The 21,403-nt window shown below is 38.2% G+C and overlaps 1 protein-coding gene across 1 annotated transcript in view; it reads left to right on the top strand.

Annotated features, from left to right (window-relative positions):
* DNAH8 (dynein axonemal heavy chain 8) overlaps nt 1-21,403 on the top strand; it is a 353,325-nt gene that overhangs the window by 22,067 nt on the left and 309,855 nt on the right. Inside the window, exons 6-9 of the mRNA XM_057494308.1 lie at nt 3,908-4,097; nt 4,570-4,733; nt 10,284-10,460; nt 11,502-11,615. Coding sequence (XP_057350291.1) covers nt 3,908-4,097; nt 4,570-4,733; nt 10,284-10,460; nt 11,502-11,615 — 645 coding nt within the window. The remainder of the gene's footprint in view (nt 1-3,907; nt 4,098-4,569; nt 4,734-10,283; nt 10,461-11,501; nt 11,616-21,403) is intronic.

The following is a 21,403-nucleotide window of genomic DNA, read 5'->3' as shown; positions in this document are numbered from 1 at the left end:
CCCCCCATTATCAAGTCCCCACCACATACCCCATTGCAGTCACTGTCCATCAGTGTAGTAAGATGCTATAGAATCACTACTTGTCTTCTCTGTGCTATACTTCCTTTCCCATGTCCCCCCTATATTATGTGTGCTAATCATAATGCCTCTTAATCCCCTTATCCCTCCCTTCCCAACCACCCTCCCCAGTCCCTTTCCCTTTGGTAACTGTTAGTCCATTCTTGGGTTCTGTGAGTTTGTTGCTGTTTTGTTCCTTCAGTTATTGCTTTGTTGTTATACTCCACTGTTTAGTTCTTCTTTTTTAATGATTTCTATCCCTGTTAAGCTTTTCATTTTGTTCATGCATTGTTTTCCTGATTTTGTTAATTATTTTGCTTTGTTTTCTTATAAGCTCATTAATTTCCCTTAAAACAGTTAGTTTGAATTCCTTATCAGGTGAATTGCAGATTTCCATATCTTTGGGGTTACTTACTAGAAAATTATTGTGATCCTTCAGTGGTGTCACATTACCTTGATTTTTCACAATCTTGAAGTTTTGCATTACTGTCTTCACATTTGAAGTAGTAGTCACCTTGTCCAGTCTTTACTAACTGCCTTTGGGAGAGAAATACCTGCTGTCAGCTCTGCTGGTGATTCTGAGGCTTTCTCAGACCCTGTATGGATAGACCTGCTCTGTGTTTCTTGCTGCCTCTTCTGGCAGAATTCTTAAGCTTGTATGCCTCCTCTCAATCCTACAATGGCTTTTAAAATTTGATACTATTCTTCTCTCCATGCCACTAGATTAATTTCTTTAGATTAATTTCTTCCAGGTGCTGACAGCTGCCCTTTTGTTTTCACAAAGATAACACTAAAAGTCAAGTTTGTGGTCTCTTCTTGGCCCTCAGATTTGGGCTGGTTTTCTGCATGTCCTTAGTAGTCGTCTGCTAAAGCTCATTCTTGCTGCTGCCATCAGGACCATGCACAGGGAGCCAGACCACAGGGTAGGAAGCATGTGTACGTGAGGCATGCTGAGGGCTGGAGGTGCCCAGTAGCCAGCAGGAGGAATCCATGTGCCAGGTGTTCCCAGTGGCCCTTGCTGGGCTCCCAGTGGCAGGCTTTGTGATGGAGTCTGTGACACAGTTAGCAGGATCTGCATCCCATAAAATGCCTTCCAAAAGTCCTATCTAATGCACTCCCAGCCTCCACCTGTCCCCCAATCCCAGTCATGCAGCTCATGATTCAGTACTCCGGATGGGATAAAAGGTAAATGAGACTCTTTGGCAGCATCCTGCACAGCTGAGGAAGCCAGGTGCTCACTCACATGCTCTCATTTTCACCTGCAGTAGAAATCAGTGGCTGAGAGGATCTCTCTTGGCCCTAAGCTCTGCTACCCCTGGGGCAGTGTGATGTGGGTAAAGTCAAGCTGCTCTTCTTATCCTATCCAGTGTGTCCAAACTCATATTTTTTTGCTCCAACTATATGTTGGAACTTCTCTTCTTGAAACCTAGACTTCTACGAAGGCTTTCTTATCTATAGGTTATTGTTTAAAAGTATTTTCCAGGAGTTCCTCAAGAGTGGCCAAGAGCAGCTGGAGCTGGTTCATGGGGCACTGCAGGGTCCGCTGCCAGACTGGGGTCTCCATGCCTATTGCCTGATGTTCAGTGGGTGAGACTCCACCTGGGTCCCTTGCTGTATGGTGCTGGATCCCACAGCTCCCACAAAGCCACCTGTGTCCACTGGGAGAAGCTGAAATACTGGTTTTTGTAGGGAAACAAAAACATGGAGCATCTTATTCCACCATGCTCTAGTGTCACCAGCTTGTAGTTAGCCGTTGAATGTACTTTCATAGTTACACTTTTGCTTTCTCTTTTCCCTTTCTATGCATAGGTTTGAACTGAGTTGCAAGAAAATGCTGTATTCATATATTCAAAGAAACTGAGAAATTAGCTATAATAGAACTTAGTGTTATTTATTCTGTGGATACTGCTTTTAAAATCCATGAAAATTCCATTTTCTAGATGGTATGCAAATCGTTTCCATACTTCCATTCACTGGGAACACAGTGTTGTTCACACAATTTTGAGTAGTAGTTACTTTAACATCCTATTCAATTACGATTTTAACTCTTTAGTGGTTTTAGAAGGAGAAAGAGAATGGACCTAAAGCCTGGACATTACTTAGATAGTCTTGGGAAGGCAGGATGGCAGATTGGGAAAAGCAGGAATTTTAGTCAGACAGACTCAAATTTGCATCCCATCTCCACTACTGGCTGGTGGTGTGTTCTCTGGCAAGTTGCTCATCCTCTCTAAGACTTAAGTCTTTCTGTTCTTAATTTCGGAACAGTAATCCCTGTGTTGCAGAGTTGTGAGACTCAATGGCAATATAAGCAAATTCTTATCTTGCCTGATGTATAGTTGGCCCTCAACAAATATTAATTCTTTTTATTATAGTTAGGGAGTCTTAACATCTTTTACAATGGGAAAAATAACTGAAATCAAATCTAATTTTTCTCCATTTCTGTTTATGACAAAAGATTGCTTTAAGAGACATTGTTTAGCTTGGTTTAGGATTCTAGTTTGGGAGTTATGTCCCCCTACCCCCGACTCTATTATCTTCTGGTATCTGTGTGGCGGAGACCTGTCCTGTTAGTGTGCTTCACAGGTAATCTGTCTTCCTGTTTGCTTTTGGTCCTTCTCTTTGAAGTCCTGAGTTTCACGGTGATGTCTCTATGTGTGGATTTATTCCCTCAGTCTGTCTTGCATAATTCTCCCTTCAACTTGTCTGTGACTTGACTCATTCTTTTTTACAGTTGAGATTTTGTTTTATTAGAGTTGCTTAAGAAGTGCTGTAGATCTTGTTATGAAAACTGATTTCTATCCCACTCTCTAGAAGCAACCACTAAACTTTTAGCAGATTCTTTCATTTGCTTCTGTATTTTTAAATAATACACTCTGACTGCTCCTTTGCCAGTTTTGACATTATCTGTTGACTTTTTTCTATGGAAGAGGTTGATTTAGGTCTTTTTTGTCCAGTACCCTCCCACCATTTCCCATCCATCCATTCTTCTGACATAGTTATATTTTATTCTGGTTAGCTTAATATTTGTTCACATCACATGTAAATGCAATCATAGCTGAGCCATGTAGTATACCAGTAATTCTCAACATGGTCCCCAAGACTCTTTCAGGGAATCTGTGAGGTCAAAACCGTTTTCATCGTAGTACTAAGATGTTATTTACCCTTTTAACTGTGCTGATATTTGACTAATGGTGCGGCAATAATGGGGGGAAACTGTTGATACCTTAGCACAAATGCTAGCAAACTACGAACAGTCATTTTGTTCTCTACTGCCATACACCCACAGTTAAAAAACAGTTTTTAGTGGCTTTGGCTTTAACTTCTTGGCTTTGGATTTCCATATCACTTAAATTGTATTAATTGAGATGTCACAGTTGTGGATGCTGGACTTTTGATTTCTGAGATTTAGATTGATTTCTTGTGGATGATTATTTTTCCATTTAAAATTCTTGGCAAGGGCTAGTTTTCATTGCTCTTTTCCTAGCCTGATAGAGGCTTTCTGGTTCTATTTTCATGGACAGGGCACCTTTCCACTAAGAGCTTTCTTTATGCAGGAGGCTCAGCTTCATCTCCTTCACACTGTATAGGCTTCAGGCCACATCTCCTTCCCTATGCACCAATTAAAGCACCGAGGAAGGTGTCTCTTTGGTTAGCAAACACGTGAATGGTTAAAATGGGGGTGGAATATAAAGTTGTCTATTTTAGAACTCTAATGTTCATGACCACTTAATTTTTCCTAATAATTTATAAAATGCATCATCTATGCTTATAGTAATGTAAAATGGGTTATGATTTTCAGTTCTTTAATGAGAATAGCATACAAAATAACATTTGAATATTACCCTTTCAGGAAGTGCTATTTACTGTTCTGGATGTATCAAAAGGACTCCTAATTGGGATTAGGAATATGCTGGCAAAAATATTTTTACCAGCTATTCTTGCAACAAGTAATTGGGGTGCTTTAAGCCAGTCTAAGCAAGCAGAGTCTGAAAAACATATTTTCACTGAAACCATCAACAGATACCTTTCATTTTTAGATAGTAAGTATAAAATTTAATGTTTAGTAAATTAGTAAATACGAGCAAATTAACTGTAAGATATGTTACTAAATATAAGCATTAGAGAAAAAATTCCCATCTTAAAAGTTGTGTTAATCAAAGTTATTACAAGACCTAGAGATAAGAATAAATCATTAGAACCTTTCATTTCCAGGGATATTTGTAGATATAAGATGTTTTCTTTTTTCTTTTTCATTGTGTCAGAAGGATTCTCTTCTTATATTATTAATGAAAATTTTCACTGTATTTTAAAATACATGCTTTATTAATAGCTCTTTTAGAATATATAATTTTATCTTCTCATATTATTAAATATATAATATTAACAAAGCACCAAGTCACCATCTAATGATTTGAATTATATTTCTAAAAAGTATTAGATCTCTGACATTACAGCTTGAAACTACATGTTGATATTGAACACCTCTTCTCAATATAATTTCTTCCCTTTTAGGTGCTAGAATAAGTGTTGAGGGAACAGTTAAGTTAAAGAAGATAGATAATGTTGATTTTTCCAAACTGCAAACTTCAGAAGAAGTGGCAGCTGCAGCCAGCAACCCAGAAACTGTTCGTCAACTAGAGGATGTACTGATGATATGGTACAAACAGATCGAACAGGTGAGCTAACTCAAGTAATTTAATATATAAGTGGTAGTTCTCATCAGTGTCCTGGCCATTGCAGTTTGTCCCTAAAAGTAAAGGGAAGAGGAGTCTTCCTGATTCTGTTATGAAACTCAGCCTATTCTTGACTCTAGTGCAAAATCATTGTTCTCTATGAAACACTTAAAATCAATTTTAAGGTATTTCTCACTTTAAGGGGGAGGCAATGACAATAACCATAACCCCTTTAAGGGGTTGAGAATGAAATAATGAAGAATCAGGAACAGCAAGCATTAATTTCTAGTACTTCATATATTGTTTGTATGTGAAGAGGAACAGAACACAGTGAAGATACTATTGCCTCTTGGTTGATCAATGCGATTGTCTGTGTTGACAAATAGGTTCAGACTAGGCTCATTCATATCAGTTCTACAGTGGCAAGTCTGCAACTCTCTGGCCAAATAAATTTTCTCTGGCAATAAGGAAAGCAGTGACAGGAATGAGGTATATGTCAACATTTTGAGAGGTCTCAACTTGCAGTACAAATACTGAGCCAAAAATCAGATACTATATAATTGCCTAGAGAGGACTCTAGGGTTCAAATCACAGATTCTAGTCCAGCAGTACAGGACAGGGGAACTTGAGAGGAAAATGCTCAGTTAAGTGGAGAGTAGAGGAGAAAAATCTTGATCAAGCAAGAGTTGGAAGAGATCATTTCCACTTTTACCTCTCTTAGAACTATGTTATTGGAGAGAGCTGTAGTTGAAGTGGAAAAATCAGAGGACTTTAGAACCTCCAATAAGGCCTGGAGTGTTGTCCACCGAATTTGCTTCTACGTGTCACTAGGAGATTGAAGTACTTAATTGCACACCAGAGGACTCCTGCAGCCCCCTGCTTTGCCACTGGAGGAAGGGGAAGTTATAACCCACTGCGGAAATCAAGCTGTGTCCTGTGCAGTGGCTGAGGAGGTCCTCTCCAATTATTATGATCAATCATTATAGATCATCTGTAATTAAAATGAGCAAGCAAAAGAAAATAGCTCAACATGGGGAGATTTAGCAACTAGAAATAAGAAAATCAGGTTGAGCAATTACAGCAAATGGCCTTCAGTTAAGTAGAATTCATGCAGGAAATGGGAACGATCTTTAAAAAAAAAAAATTACATCTCAAATCTTCACCTTGACCTCTTGTCTTACACAAAATTAACTCAAGATGGATCACAGATGTAAATATGAAAGCTAAAATTAAAAAATGACGTACATGCAACAACATGGATGAACTCAAAAGCATGTTGTATGAACAAATCCAGCCTTAGAAAAGTAATGTGAAAAAACAAAACAAAACTATAAATGAACCAGAACATAACAGGACTATATTAATATCTTAAGCAAGGTACAAAACCAAAAGCCATGAAAGAAAAACTGATATATTTGGGTACATAAAAAAACATGTAGTAACTTCCATATGGCAAATGCTGTCATAAGCAAAGTTCAAAGATATGCAACCTTCTGGAATAAAGTATTATCAGCATATATAACAAAGAGTTAGTGTCCATAATATATAAAGAACTTCTATAAACTATTGAGAAACAGACAATTCAGTGAATAATAGGCCAAGGATATGAACAATGTCACTCAAGGGAAGTACACAGAGATGTTTGATCTGGGGGAAAAAAGAGGGTTAGGAGTGACATAATATCTTCAAATATTTGATGGGATTGCATGTAAAAATAGACTTGTACTGTATAGCCTTAAAAAGGCAGAAGTAATGCCAGAGTGTGATGCTTATAAGACAGATTTTATCTTGAAATCAGGATAACTTTCTCACTGAATTTTTCTCCCCCTGAAAACAAAGTATACTGCACCCCTGAAAGTATCCAATTGAGGCTGGATTACCATCTATGAATAATGTAGCAGGAATTAAACATCAAAAATTATTTGATTTAGTTAATTTTTAAAGCCAATTTTCATTCTTTAATTCAGTGATTCAAATTATATAGACTTTTGGCCATTTATAAAAAGTTTCAATTATGTCTCCTATCCTCTGTTCAAGTGGGTGGAGAATCTTGTGATAAATTAGGGGAAAGTTCCATACATCATGGTTAAAATTAAAAGCACTTCATGGATTATAGATAGAAACTAAATAGGTTTTAAAAATAAATTATGAATTTTACCCCATTTGTATTCTTAAAAATTCTGTCACAGTCTAAGTTATGAAAAGTTATAAACATAAAAAGTATGGGGAATAACACCCCTGTAACTACCACTGAGATTAAACAGATAGTTTGCTATATGTGTTTTAGATCTCTTTCATTTTCACTAAAGCCTCCAACCCTTCTTCTCCCTCCTTCTATATTACCTCTATGCTGATGTTATTGTCTCCCCCATTCCCCTGAAAGTTTTATACTTTTATTGAATTTGCCTATTTATAAGCTTTATAATATATATAAGTTGTATTTATAAGTTATATATATAAATGCAAAATGTGTATTTGTGTTTAAAACCTTTTTTAATTGAAGTACAGTTGATGTACAACATTATATTGGATTCAAGTATACAATGCAGTAGTTCAACAGTTACACACATTAAATCCTCACCCCAACTAGTGCAGTTACTGTCAACAGAGAAGGATGTTATGTTACAGAACCATGGGCTACATTCTCCATGCTGTATTACCCTCCCAATGACCAACTTATGTTATGATAGAGATTTTTGTGCCTCTTTATTCCCTTCACCTCCACACCCACTCACACCAACCCATGCCTATGGTAACCACCAGTCACTTTTCAGTGTCTATGAGTCTATTGCTGTTTTATTCATTTTGTTTTGTTTGTTTTTAGATTACACAAATAAGTAAAATCACATGGTATTTGTCTTTCTTTGCCTGGCTTATTTCATAATACCCTCTAGGTCCATCCATATTGTCACAGATAGCAGGATTTCTTTCTTTTTTATGACTGAATAATATTCCATTGTGTATATGTACCACCTCTTCTTTATTCATTCATCTATTGATGGACACTTTGGTTGCTTCCATATCTTGGCTGTTGTAAATAATGGGGCAGTAAACGTAGAGGTGCACGTATTTTTCAAGAAAAATCAGGGAATTTTGTTTTCTTTAGGTAAATTCCTAGAAGTAGAATTACTGGGTTGTATGGTATTTCTATTTTAAGTTTTCTGAGGAACCTCTATACTGCTTTCCATAGTAGCTGCACCAAATGACATTCCCACCAACAGTGTAGGAGGGTTCCTTTTTCTCCACATCCTCGCTAACACTTGTTATTTCTTGTCTTTTGGATAGTAGCGATTCTGTGTTTATTTACATAAATGGTATAATACCACAATATCCTTCTATAGGTTTTTTTTTCATTTAACATTCTCTTTCATCCATGTTGGTATAAGTAAATTGAATTCATTCACTTAACTAGTATCTGGTATTCCTCTATGAAGAAATCAGTTTATTGTATAGATTCTCAGACAGTTAGGAGACATTTGAATTATGTCTAGTTTCCTCTGTTTAAGGAGGTAGAGAAATTTATTCATCCACTCCCTCAGAAAGAAAATTGTTTCTGCTTTTTTTTTTGTCATTACCAACAGTAGTAATATATACTCAGTGAATATTTTTGTTCATGTCTCCTTTGCACATGTTTAAGAAATGTGCTGAAAATGTGGATCTTTTATTGGGTATTATATAGTCCTCCAAATAGTGGTCATATTAGCATATATTTTTACAGAGGCATATGAGAGTTCCTCTTTCTTAAACTCTTTTGTTACACTTGTCAGTATATTGAGTGTGAATTGGTATGTTGATTTATTTTGCATTACCATGGATACTGTTGAGATTGAGCATTTTTAAAGGCTATTTAGATTTCTTTTTTGTTGAGTTGCCTGTTGATATCCTTTATTTAGTTTTCTTTCAGATTGCTTGATGACATCTTATTTTGATGATATCTTTAAATCATATTTAATATTAATATTTAATGCTAATCCTTTATTGGTCCCCATTGTGTCCTGCATTTTCATTTGGTATGGTGTTCTGGGTCATGAGAAAGATTTACATTTTTAAAAATATAAATATATTAGTGACAGACGGTAATCTAGCCTCAGTTTAGCTACATTTGGTGACAAAGAACTTTGTGCCTTTGTATTTTATTTAAGAAACCCTTTCCTACTTTAATGTTACAAAGATATTCTAAATTATTTATTTATTTTAAATAGAGAAATACACAGAAGTGCATACAATAAAATTAACAAATTATTGTTAAATGAACACCTGTCTAAACTTTGCATAAATTAAAGAATAGAATATTACCAGCTCCTTACAGTCCTTATGCATTCCTCTTCCCAGTTTTAACTCCCTTTTCTTCTTCCTAGTGGTAACCATTTTCTTGATAATTACAGTATTCAGTTCCATACCCTCATTTCCTATATTTCCTTTAGAAATTTCATCATTTTTTAACATTTATATTTTTAATCTGTCTGGAATTATTTGTGCTTATGTGTGTAATGAGGTAGGAATTTGATTTTGTCTTTTTCCATTAGTTAGCCAATGATCCCAGAGCTGTTTTATTCAAGAGTCCATTTTCCCTACTACATTTGTAACATCACCTCTGTAATAAAGTTTCTAGAACTCTTTGTTTATCCCACTGGTCTACTTATTTGTTTTTTGCACTCATACTATGCTGCTTTAATTTCTGTAGCTTTTTACTAACATACTGATATTTAATCAATATTTAGTATGGTAAGTCCCTTTCTGAATTTTTCTCAAGATTGCATTTATTATCTCTGGTTAATTGGTCTTCCAAATAAATTTTAAGACTAGTTTATCAAGTATCATGGGAAGCCCCATTGAGATTTTTGTTTGAAATATCATTGAATATAAACATTAAGTTAGAGAAAATTGCCATCTTTACATTATTGAATTTTTCCATCAATGAACATGGCATATCTCTCCATTTATTTAGGTCTTCTTTTGTGTGCTGAAGTAACTTTTCTAATTTTCTTCAAAAAGATCTTGCACATCTTTTGTAAATTTCCAAATATAATTATTATTTGTTACAGCAAATGCTATCTTTTTAGAAATTGCTTTTTTAGATTGCCAGATGGCCTTTTAAAGAAAAACTACTAATATTTATGTATATATCCAGCAACCTTACTGAATTGTTAAGTTTATTAATTGTAAACATTTACCTTTAGATATTCTTGAATTTTTTGAATGTGGCCAACCATATCACCTATGATTATTCTGTTTTTGTTTTTTCATTTCCAATTCTTATACCTTTTGTTTACTTGTTCTGGGACCTCCATTAGCAGGTTGAATAGAAGTGGGTGGTGACAGTGGCAAACTTGTCTTGGGTTTTAAAGTGATATTTCCTAAAATTTCATCCTTAAGTATGATGTTTGCTGTAGATTTTTGGTAGTTATTATTCATCATGTTAAAGAAGTTCCATTCCATCTTACTTTGCTAAAAGTTCTTAATATTATACAGTGTTGAATGTTATTTATGGAAGTAATGAAGTTTCAACAAAGAAGTAACATTTCTATACTCAGTGAACTTTTTTGATTGCAGGTACTTATTGAGAGTGAACAGATAAGAAAAGAAGCTGATGACTCTGGGCCACTCATCGAACTGGAACACTGGAAACGCATGTCAGCCAAATTTAATTATATCATTGAACAGATTAAAGGGCCAAACTGTAAGGCCGTCATAAATGTGCTTAATGTTGCACACTCCAAATTATTAAAGGTAAAAAGCTTTTTATTTTAAAGTTTGGCATACTTCAGAACAACCAACTGGAAAATTACCCTTTTGTACTGCTTCTTTACATCATATAGCGGAATCATGCTTTGAGAAGTGTTGAACTTTGAGTAAGGCTTTCTCTCATATACTATGGTTATTTCCAGAAGAGGAAAAGAGAGTATAGAAATGAAGATTATTTCTCAGTATTTCGCATACAAACTTTAACAGTACTACTATGGGGTGATTGCCATTCTTTTTCAATTGTTTTTGAAATTGAAAATCAGTAGAGGCTCACTGAGGTAAAGAAATACATAGAAAGTCAAAAGGAAAAATGCTTTCTCATCATACACCTCATCCCCACTATTCCACCTCTTTTCTTAGAGGTCATCTTTATTAAAGTTTTGCTTGATTCTTTCCAGGTCCTTTTCTTTTTTTTGTTTGTTTATTCTTTCTTTAAGAAATATACATAACAAATAATGCATGAATAGTTTTTTTTTTTGTAGAAGACTTAAGCAATACAGATAAAATAAGTCTCTCTTAATCACATACCCTGGTTTTAGGAGTTCTTTACTACTATGGCTGTTAGTCACTTGTTATATATGTTGGATGAGGCAATCTGTCATGGTACCTCAGCATCTCTGCACATTCTTACCAACTATGAAAAATTTACTTTGCTGATAGGAGTATTTTCTTGGACTAATTTTCTGTTTTAATAACTTGACATAGTTTTGAAGACTCAAAATAATGTAATTTCACAAATAAGTATATTAGAAAAGTCATTCCATGTAGAAGCACGTCCAGTTTAAGTCTCCAGATGGGATGTTAATTAACAACAGGATGAGTTTTTAGTTTCAGTAAATTATTTAAGGTGATTATAGTAACTTTAAGTCTTAAATAACGTAAGAAAAAGATATATCAATCACATTTAAGGATCTCCTGTTTTAGTATATGTATGATTAGGGAAGACAGCTTGAATTTCTTGATTAAACCTTAGCACACTGATATATTTGGGTGTTTCATAGAATCCCTAACATTTTATTTTCTTAGAATTGGCGTAATTTGGATGCAAGAATCACAGATACAGCAAATGAATCTAAAGATAATGTCAAATATTTGTACACTCTGGAAAAAGTATGTCAACCTCTCTATAACTATGATCTAGTAAGTATGTTTTTTAGAGTGAAGTTTAAAAAATTAATGCATTTTAAAATAATACATGTATATTGGGAAAAACATACTACAGAAAAATTATTTAAAAGATGTATTTTACCATTACATACCTGTAATGAGTTATAAACAACATTATTTTAACCCCATTTAAATATATAGCATTATTATAAGTGTGACCTTGTTTGTGAATTATGCAAGACAAATATATTTGTAATCCAGTGCTGCATAACAAATTAACCCAGAACTGAGTGGCTTAAAACAATAAACACGTATTATATCACAGTTCCTGTAAGTCTGGAATCCAGGCACAGCACAACTGAGTGCCTCTGCTTCAGGGTCTCTCATAAAATTGCAGTCAAGCTGGGGATGTGTTTTCATCTTAATGAGAGGCTGAGTGGTGGAGCTCAGAACAATTATCATGCAGTACCTGCAGCCAGGGGGTGGGTCCAGGGCACAGGAACTGTAGAAGAAAATAACCTTAAGGGCGCTAAGAAACATGTTTTAATGACACCAGCATAAGCAAATCTTGTCCATCAGGTATGATGCATGCAAGAGAGTGGTCCTATGATAAGACAGTGGCAGGAATGGGATCTTGTCCTGGTCTAGTATACCAGACCTACATCCCCTTCCATGTGAGAGTTACAGATGGGTCAATATATAGGGCTACAGGAGGTACATGCACTGGCTATAAAGATAAAACTTCCCCATAAGATGCTCTTACCTTCCAGGTATTTTAGGTATACTACCATGATCTTTGGGGGCCACCTTGCTGTTACTCCAGGAACACAAAGGAGGCCAGCTTCTAGGCCTTTTCCCCAAGGTGCCAGAAAGGCCAGCTATTGCTGGTCCATGTGTTGAAATGTCCAGTGCCACGTACACTCAACAGAGTCTCCAGGGTTTAACGCAGTTGGGGCTGGCAGCAGGATGTTGCTCCGCTGGTCATATCCTGGCTTCAATAGCTCCTCTTTGGTTTGTGCATAGAGTTGTATAGGAGAGGCAACAATGTGCATTAGCATGTCTACAGAGCTGAGGGCTCCTTTTCAGGGCTTCTCATTCAAACGCTGTAGCACTGTCCATAAGTAAACTGACCAGCCTCATCGACTGTTGGTGTCTGACTTCAGGCCAGATTTCAACAAATCATTGTACCTTTCTATCATGCCTGCCCTGGTAGGGTTTTATAGTACATGAAACTTCCACTTTATTCCTAATTGCTGCACCCATCCTTGTAATGCATGTCCAGTAAAGTGTGTGCCTTGATCGCTCTCAGTCACCTACAGCTGGCCATAGGCTGCAAAGAGATGCTCTAGGCCCCTTTTGGTGGTTTGCTGATCTGCACAACATACAAAAACAACCAACAGTCCAGTAGCTGTATCCACACAAGTCATGGCCTACTGATATTCTTCTGACATGGGCAGAAGCCCAATATAATCTAGCTGCTACCTGATGAGAGTTATCAGCCCCTTTACTATTGTCCCTTGTTGCCATGGGACTCTGTGTAAGTCCCTTTAGAGCACACAAGGTATTCCTCCTTCTGAGTTCTGCTGACTTCTTCAAAGGTCAATGGCAAGCCCCACCAACAGGCTACAGCCCACATTGTCTTTTACCCCGCGTGCAACTTAAATGCTTATGTAACCATTGGGCCACATCAGAGGCAGGTTTTTCTTCTAGCCAGCACACCTGGACCAATGAGTCTGCTGCTTCATTCTCTGGGGATGCCAAAGGCAAATGGCCAGTCACATGATATATGGTAACTGTCTTAGTCTGTCCAGTGACTCATAGGTCTTGTCACAGCTCTTGCCCTCAAAGGAGCCAGTGACCAACCATCCAGTTGGCATGGTAACATGTTGGTGGCTAGGTCAAGCCCTGATAGATGGCCCAGCTGTCAGTGCAGACAATTATAGGGGAGGGCTTCTGGGTGATCACAAGCCTTACTGCTTGCAACTCAGCCCATTTCTTACCCTCTCCGTCCTCCATCCGTATTGTCTCAGTCTTAGGATGGAAAGCCACAGCCCTCCACTTTGGGGGCTGCCCATGACCAGAGCCATCTGTGTACCAAGCATCTTCAGGTGTAGGGGCTTTTCCCTCCTGATAAGGAGTCTTGGCTACCAATGGCTCAGAAGCAAGTTCTTCCTGTTTTCCACTGGTGTACATTATTGGCCCCAATAAATGTTGGAGTTCTCCACTTAAGGGACTAGTAGACAGGGTGCTATGCTGCTTTAAGTATGTACCCATTTGGCCAGTGTAGGCATCTGTGCCATATCACTCCGTGGCCTTTGGGTCCAGTTGTACACCCACTCCATGATGGGATAGGTGGTTATTACCTTCCTTGGAGCTGTTCTGCTGATGAGCTCAGTAGCCAGCAGCCAGTTGCTTATCTATCAAGGTGTACTGGATCTCTGCTCCTTTCCATAGTTGTCACCAGAATCCAACAGTTTGGCAGGTCTGTTCAAGCCACTGCCAAAGGCCCCATCCATAACTGTTTTCAGTTACACAAACACCTAGCTCACAGGGCCTTGATGAGTCCATTACACTTAAGCCCTGTACGGCCTTGACTGCTTGCTTAGCAGATGCACATGTCTCATCCCAGTCCCACCTGATGCCCTTTTGCACCAACCAGTATAAGGGCTTCAAAATTTGTGCCAAATGTGGGATAAACACTCTCCGGTAGCCCCAAAGACCCAAAAACTCTTGTAATACTACCACAATGGTAGGGTTAGGAGAAATCTGCACCTTGCCTATTACTTCTTCTGGGATAACTTTAGTTTTACTCAACCAGACAACCCCCAAGAATTTTACAGACAAACCAGTTCCCTGAACCTTGGTACTGTTCAAGCCCATCTTTTCTCCTATAGATGTTGCAGCAGTCTAGGAGCTGTCCCTTCTAAATCTGCAAGAGAATCAGATGTGAGCATAATATTATCAATGTAATGTTACTACTGCACCATTTGCAGTTCTGGTGCATGTGGCCAAGTCCTGGGCTACAGGTCCATGACAAATGGTGGGACTATGGAGATATCCCTGTGGAAGAACTGAATGTCCACTGCAGCCTTCCCACATGAAGGCAAACTGTTCCTGACTTTCCTGTGCTATGTCAGTAGAGAAGAAAGCATTAGCAAGGTCCCCAACATAATGATATGTTCCTAGTTCATGACTTAGTGTGTCCATAAGGGCTGCTATGGAGAGGACAGCAGCATGCAAAGGGGGTGTGACTGTATTTAATTCCCTATAGTCAACAGTCATATGCCAGGAGCCGTCTGGCTTTTTCACTGGCCACAATGGGGAATTAAAAGGACTATGAGTGGACTTTATGATGCCCACCTTCTTCAACTCCTGTAGAGTTTCTCCAATTTCCTTGTGCCCCCTAGGCAATTTATACTGCTTAGTATTTGTCACCCACTGAGGTATAGGCAGAGCTACAGGTGGTGCTTAGCATGTCCCCTTAGAACTGCCTTAACCACATGTACCCTCAGTCTGAGCTCACCTGCAGTGGTCTGTAACCACAGGCCCTGCGGGATATCTACCACCAAAATATATTCAGGCATGGAAGAAATGTACACAATATACTCCTTTGGGAGTAATTGCCTTATCCCCAATGGGATTTTGGCTTTCTTCACTCTAATTGCTTTAACCCCATAAGCACTTGTCACAACAGAGTACCCAGGAAAAATGCTCAGGGTTGCCATAAATCAGAGAACATTCAGCTCCTGTGTCCACCATCCCCAGCACATATTGTACATTCACAGTTGACCAATGAATTGCTAATTTTACATGTGGGCTGTGGTCCCCACCTCGTCCCCCAAGGTGGTGGCCTTGCCCCACTAAGTCAAACTGCGATGCCGTACTGTGGGGATGAGGGCCCAGGTGGAACCTGAGTACTTTCCCCCAGGAGGTCTTGCAGGGACAGAGGCCAGACATGGGGCTTTGCCTCCAGCTTCTGTGTGTGCTGGACCTCAGTGGCTGGAACTGCTGCTCTGGCTGTAATTGGTGCCACAGTTCTAACAAGATCCTATTGGGCTGCCCATAAAGTTTTTTATTTCACTACCCCTTTATCAAATCAACCCGCATCTGGGTCCTCGAGACCTTCACAGGGCCCTTTGCATCTCTCTCTTCAGTCATAGTCCATACTTCTCTCTGTGCTCTTATTGTTTCAACCTCCCCCAGATCTGCTAAAGTACGAGTAGCCTCACTTATGGGTTGTCCTATGTGGGTGACAAGAGTAGTCACTAGGGACCCAAAGAGAGATGTATGTAGGACCAGATTTCTCATTCCTTTGGCGAATAACTTCTCATCGGGGGCCGGTGGGTCCATATCATAGATGATATTTTTCATGCCCAATTCCTGTAACATCTGCTGGAGCTCTGCAGATGTTTTCCAGTTTGTGGGTAAGTATGGTAAATCACCCTGATTGGACCAAACTGCCCTAATGCTGCTGTCAGCTAATCAGAAGTGCCTGATTCCCTGAGGTGTGACGGGAGTGTTGCAACTGCTGCTGGAGGGAAGGTTGAGTTGTCAGGGAAGCCAGTCTACCCATTTCTGAACCCAACATAACAATGTTTTCCACCCCCATATCCCAGAGACGCAAAAGCCATGTAGGCAGAGGTTCTGACGGCTTCTGCTGAAACCAGATGCTAATATCCATTAGTTCATCCTGGGTTTAGGGGTGGAGCATGGAGTGCTCCACAACCTGTGCAGGGGGTGGCTCCTATCCCTGCAGAGCCTGCAGTTGTTGCATTTTTATTTTCTTAATTATAACTGGGTGGACCTTAAATATGGGAGAGGCTGGTACTTTGGGCGGTGGCCTCGACAACAGTTCAGCCCTTGGCCTCACCCACTCATCCTCTCCTGATAGCTCCTCTACCATCTCTGGGGCTGAAGGCACTGCTCTTTCCTCCGCCTCCCCCACATCCTCCTGCAATGAGGATTCTCCTGCTGCCTCCTCCCTCACTGATAAGGTATCTTCCAGGAGCGTGACCTGTCTTCTCAATAACTCTCTCTCTTTCTTAAGGGCATTCCATAGTTCATCACCCAGCTCCTCCAAGTGATGCTGAAGTGTGTCTCTCTCCTATCGAGTCTCTCTTTCTCTTCGATAATTCTTTCCACTATCTCGAGAAACAAACACCCCACAATCCTGGTTGCTACATGGCCACTCAGAGCCACTAAGCAGTCTTCTGTATCACACAAGGGTAATTCCACAAGCTTCCAGTGTCTCCACCCTTCCCCAAGTTTGGGGAAGGCCCCACCCATCTAAGAGGTGCTTTACCCTAGACCAATTCCCCACTAGGGGCTCCCCAGTTGGAAGCCCCACAGATAGGGGGCTCCAAGGTGAAGCCACATCCTCCACTGCTGCAGCCACTGGGGCCTCCCCGCCATCCACAGGGGGGTTTCCTGGTATCTCCCCACCATCTCTAGGTGCCACCTACCCACGGGTCATAGCCATGAAGACAGAGTCCATGTTCAGAGATTCTGCCAACTATGCCAGATGTAACTCTGGGGGAAAAATATTTTTCCAGCCCAGGGCAAATTAACTTTGAAATCGAAATCAGTCGAAGGGAGAAATAAAGTGGTAGGAACTCATTTATTGCCTACAAGCAGTTGTCTGCTTCTGCTCACCTGTATCTTTCACGACTTGGCTGCAAAAAGGGACCCCTCCCAATCTCTCTGGTTCAGATATGCTCTCACTCCCTCATGTAATCACTTATTGATACGGAGATGGACTACTTTTCTCCACCCCTTGGAAACACCTATTGATATGGATATGCATTAAGGCCAGCTGAGAGATTCTGGAAATACTGCAATTTTACCCACAATGGGGAATCTTAAAAAGCTGAGCTCATAGAAACAGTAGCATGTTAGTTACCAGGAGCTGGGAGTTGAGGAAATGGGAAGATGTTGGTCAGCGGGTACAAGATGAATTTATAGGATGAATAAGTTCCAGAGATCTAATGTATAGCAAGGTGACTATAGTTAACAATACTATATTATATACTTGAAAGTTGCTAAGAGAGTAGATCTTAAATGTTCTCACCATGCACACACACAAAGATAATTATGCTAGGTGATGAAGGTGTTAATTAACACTTGTGGTAACCATTTAAATATATATGTGTATTAAGCCATCGTGTTGTACACCTGAAACTTACACAATGTTATATGTCAGTTTTATCTCAATAAAACTGTAAAAAATATAATTAGATTATCTTCTAATATTGGATTAAATATTAAAAAGACTACTTTTAATTATTTGATAGCAACTCTGATTTAAAAATATGTTTTAGGGAACCAAAGGAAATTGATACTAAATAAAATAATGTTGACTTAAAATAAAAAGAGAGAACATGCCCACATTTGAGGCCACAGTCATTGTGTAACCTAATCTCACAAATGAACGTCAATCCCATCACTTCTGTTGTATTCTGTTCTTCAGAAGCAATTCAGGAAGTTCGGTGCTTTTTATTGTAGGCATTATACTTTGTATACCTTTTCATTCTAAATGCAATACACTCATTTTAAAGATTAAGAAAGAACAATTTGAGTATTTCTGTGACTGTGAGTGATAGAACTGAATTTCAGACCAGCAGTCTTTGTGATTATGGGTTGTATTTTTTTCCCAATTCACTGTGCTGCTTCTTCAAGGTATACTCTAATTTAAAATGCTTTCAAAGTCGTTAGTATTAGTGTCTGATACACACGTTCAACATTTTCCATTGTGATTTTTGAAGAGATAGTCAAATCCTCCTCATACACGGCACTGTTAACCATATGGCTTGATTGACTTACCCTTTGGCACAGGGTAATGTTGGTTTTGTCCTAGAAGCAGGTAAATGAATAGAGTCTACATCCCATATTACTTAGATTTGGAAAGAAGGATATGTAGGGGCAGTTTGTACCTGTCCCAAGAGGGCATTGGTGACCGAGGAGTTTAATTTGGGTGAAGAGGGAATGATGTAGCGTTGAGAGTACTGTCCTGGGAAGGTGCAATTCTTGCTGCCATGTGGAATCCATCATCAACCAGGAAGCACCATGAGACAGGAAAGGAAGACTTCTCAGAAACAGTCTTTTAACTGATTCCATAAAGAAATGATGGGCTTCAATTTATTCACAATTTATTATTATTATTGTTTGCAAAGAATTATGACTATCTTAAACTCAGTCTTTATTCATTTCTACCCACACATCAGCAACTTGACTTCTATTGGGAACCTTACTAATATCTGTTTCATGTAAGAACATTGTATATTACTTCTTACATGTTTCTGCATATATGACCATGAGTAAAGAAAGCCAGATTGTATGGTACAGAGAAATATGGTTGTTGCTTGGCTCATTCTGTAGTTGAATGACTTGATTCCCCAGCTGTACATGTGCAATTAAAATTTGTATCTAAGAAAAATTAGAATTATCACATGTCACAAGCATTTGGGATCACTCCTAAAAGTTGAAGTTGCAAAAATTAAAAACACATATACCCAAAGTTTGTTCTAGAAGAACTACCTACAAGTAGCTCTTGATGTAAAAAATAAAGGATGAAGCAAACACAGCAAAATATTAACGTTTGTCAAATCTAGTGAAGATTATAGGCACTCATACTATTCTCTGTACTTTTCTATGTATTTAAAGCTTTTCATTATAAAATGTAAACTTGGAAGAAAGATACAATGCTTTTTATTGTTATCAAGACCTCTAAATTTTAAGGTATAACTAATTTCAACTTCGTGGTTCAAAATACCTCTTTAAATTCATATGATTTTCATATCTTTTAGTTGTGGTGTTCTTTTCAGCCTAGTAATTTAAAACAATGTTCAATTGCTTTAGCCATGGATATACTTTATTACTATTATTATTATTGTTTTGTCGTTATTGAATTTTTTACATTCTCTGTTGTAGGAATGTTTCAAACATTCTCTTTTGAAATTGAAGTACAAATAGCATTGAGTTACATAATTGCCTCACCCTCATATGCCCACTATTTTTGTAGTTTCAAATTTTTTAATTCTCATTAAAAGCAACCAGCAATTCCTGTTTTAGGTTGTAATTGTCATCCGAGCAGGAAAAGTGCAGAGGAGTCGTGCTTCCATTTCTCATTGATAGGTTTTATGCCTCTTACATTTAATCATTCATTTTGTCATCCTGGTATTGTGCTTTAGGCATATCTACCATTATATAGTTTATATACAAAATAAATACTGCATCTAGATAGGTAAGAACTGTGCACTCAAGGAGGTCTTTTTAAAAATAATGTTTAAAATTCAGATGAAGGGCGTTTTTCTCATTAACCCATTCCTGTGCCTTCTTCACTGCAGTTAGGGGCAACTCGTAAACTTGCCTTATTGAGAAGGTGGAAAGGACTCCTTCTAGGCATATATTTATTAGAATCTTTTTGATCTACAGATAAGACATATAATATGAATTCTGGCATACAAGGTCAACTACAAAATAATGATGTTAATTTCCATAAGCCACATAAAATTGATTTAATTTTGTCACAGTTACACCTCATACCTATGACATATAGTAAACTAATCATTTGTTGTTCATCCTGGTTTTATTTATTCCATCACCATTAAAAAAATCTTTTTATATATTTTATATTGTCCTAGAAAGTAAAAGGCAAGTTCCTTGAGTGCAGAAGTGCCATTGACCTTCTCTGTTCTTCTATTCTGATTTGTATCCTAGTTAAATGCCAGGTCTCAAAATCTCAGGCACATAACTGTGGTTATGTTAATAGCCATGGGACCTTGGACAAGGTACTTAACTTCCCTACCTCTCATTTTCATTTTCTCATTTGCAAAATGGGAATAGTTGTATTACTTTATCTTATAGGTTCTAAGACACACTTTTTTGTTCACATTTTTACATCTTGTGTGCTCAGAGCCTATCATACAGACAATTGAGTTTTATGAATCACTGTGCATGTGATTTGACTCCCATCTTGGATTATTCGTTCTCTCCCTGAGGGATAGTGTTTGTTTTGTTTTTGGTACCATTGGTGTGAATCCAGACTGCAGTGAGTGGTACACATTCTCAGGGAAGTTTATTTTCCCTCCCTCCCCAAGGAGCATGATTAGGACATGTAAGTTTTGTTCCTATTATTTTCCCCATGGCTTGCTTATTTCATGTACAGAGAGGTTGTAGTTTATTGGTGGCTTAGTTTTATGTGGGAGTTAAGACTCCCCGCCTTGGGCATTCTCCTTTCTTGGTAGCACATAAAATAATGGTGCATTCTTTCAGTCAGTGATGTTTTAGATCTGATGAAATCCAACCTACGTTAAATGGTTGCTGTCAGCATAAATTAAGGTAATATGTGTAGCTCTTTGCTGCCTGGCACATAGTAAGCATTTGATATAAATTAGCAATTGTTTCATATCTTGGTTGCACTTGTTCTGATTTGCATGGTGCTATTCTCCTTCTTCCCTGGTTTGTGTGTGTCTCTTCCACTCCCTGGCCCTCCTCCAGGTTAGTTTATGTATACCTAGGTTTCTCCCAGTGTCCTCAGAACCTAGTGACATTTACTAGGTTTGCTGAAGGTGAATTGAATTGAGTAAGTGGAAATGAGTTCTAGTCTTATCTTTATTTTTAACTAGCTTTCTGACTAAGTTACTTTATCCTTCAGGATGTGAAGTTCTGTATCTTTAAAAAGATCAGAATGAACATCAATCCTTAAAATCATGCTCACCTCTACATTTTTATTTTTAAATAAACTTTTAAGTTTGGATGTACAGAAAAGTTACAACAGTGGTACAGAATTCTCTTCACCCTGTTCTCCTGTTAACAGCTTGCAT

This window comes from Manis pentadactyla, chromosome 16 (genome assembly GCF_030020395.1).
Source record: "Manis pentadactyla isolate mManPen7 chromosome 16, mManPen7.hap1, whole genome shotgun sequence".
In the NCBI taxonomy this organism is placed as follows: Eukaryota; Metazoa; Chordata; class Mammalia; order Pholidota; family Manidae; genus Manis; species Manis pentadactyla.
Note: the sequence above shows the minus strand (reverse complement) of the source record. Positions and strands in the feature narration are given on the sequence as shown.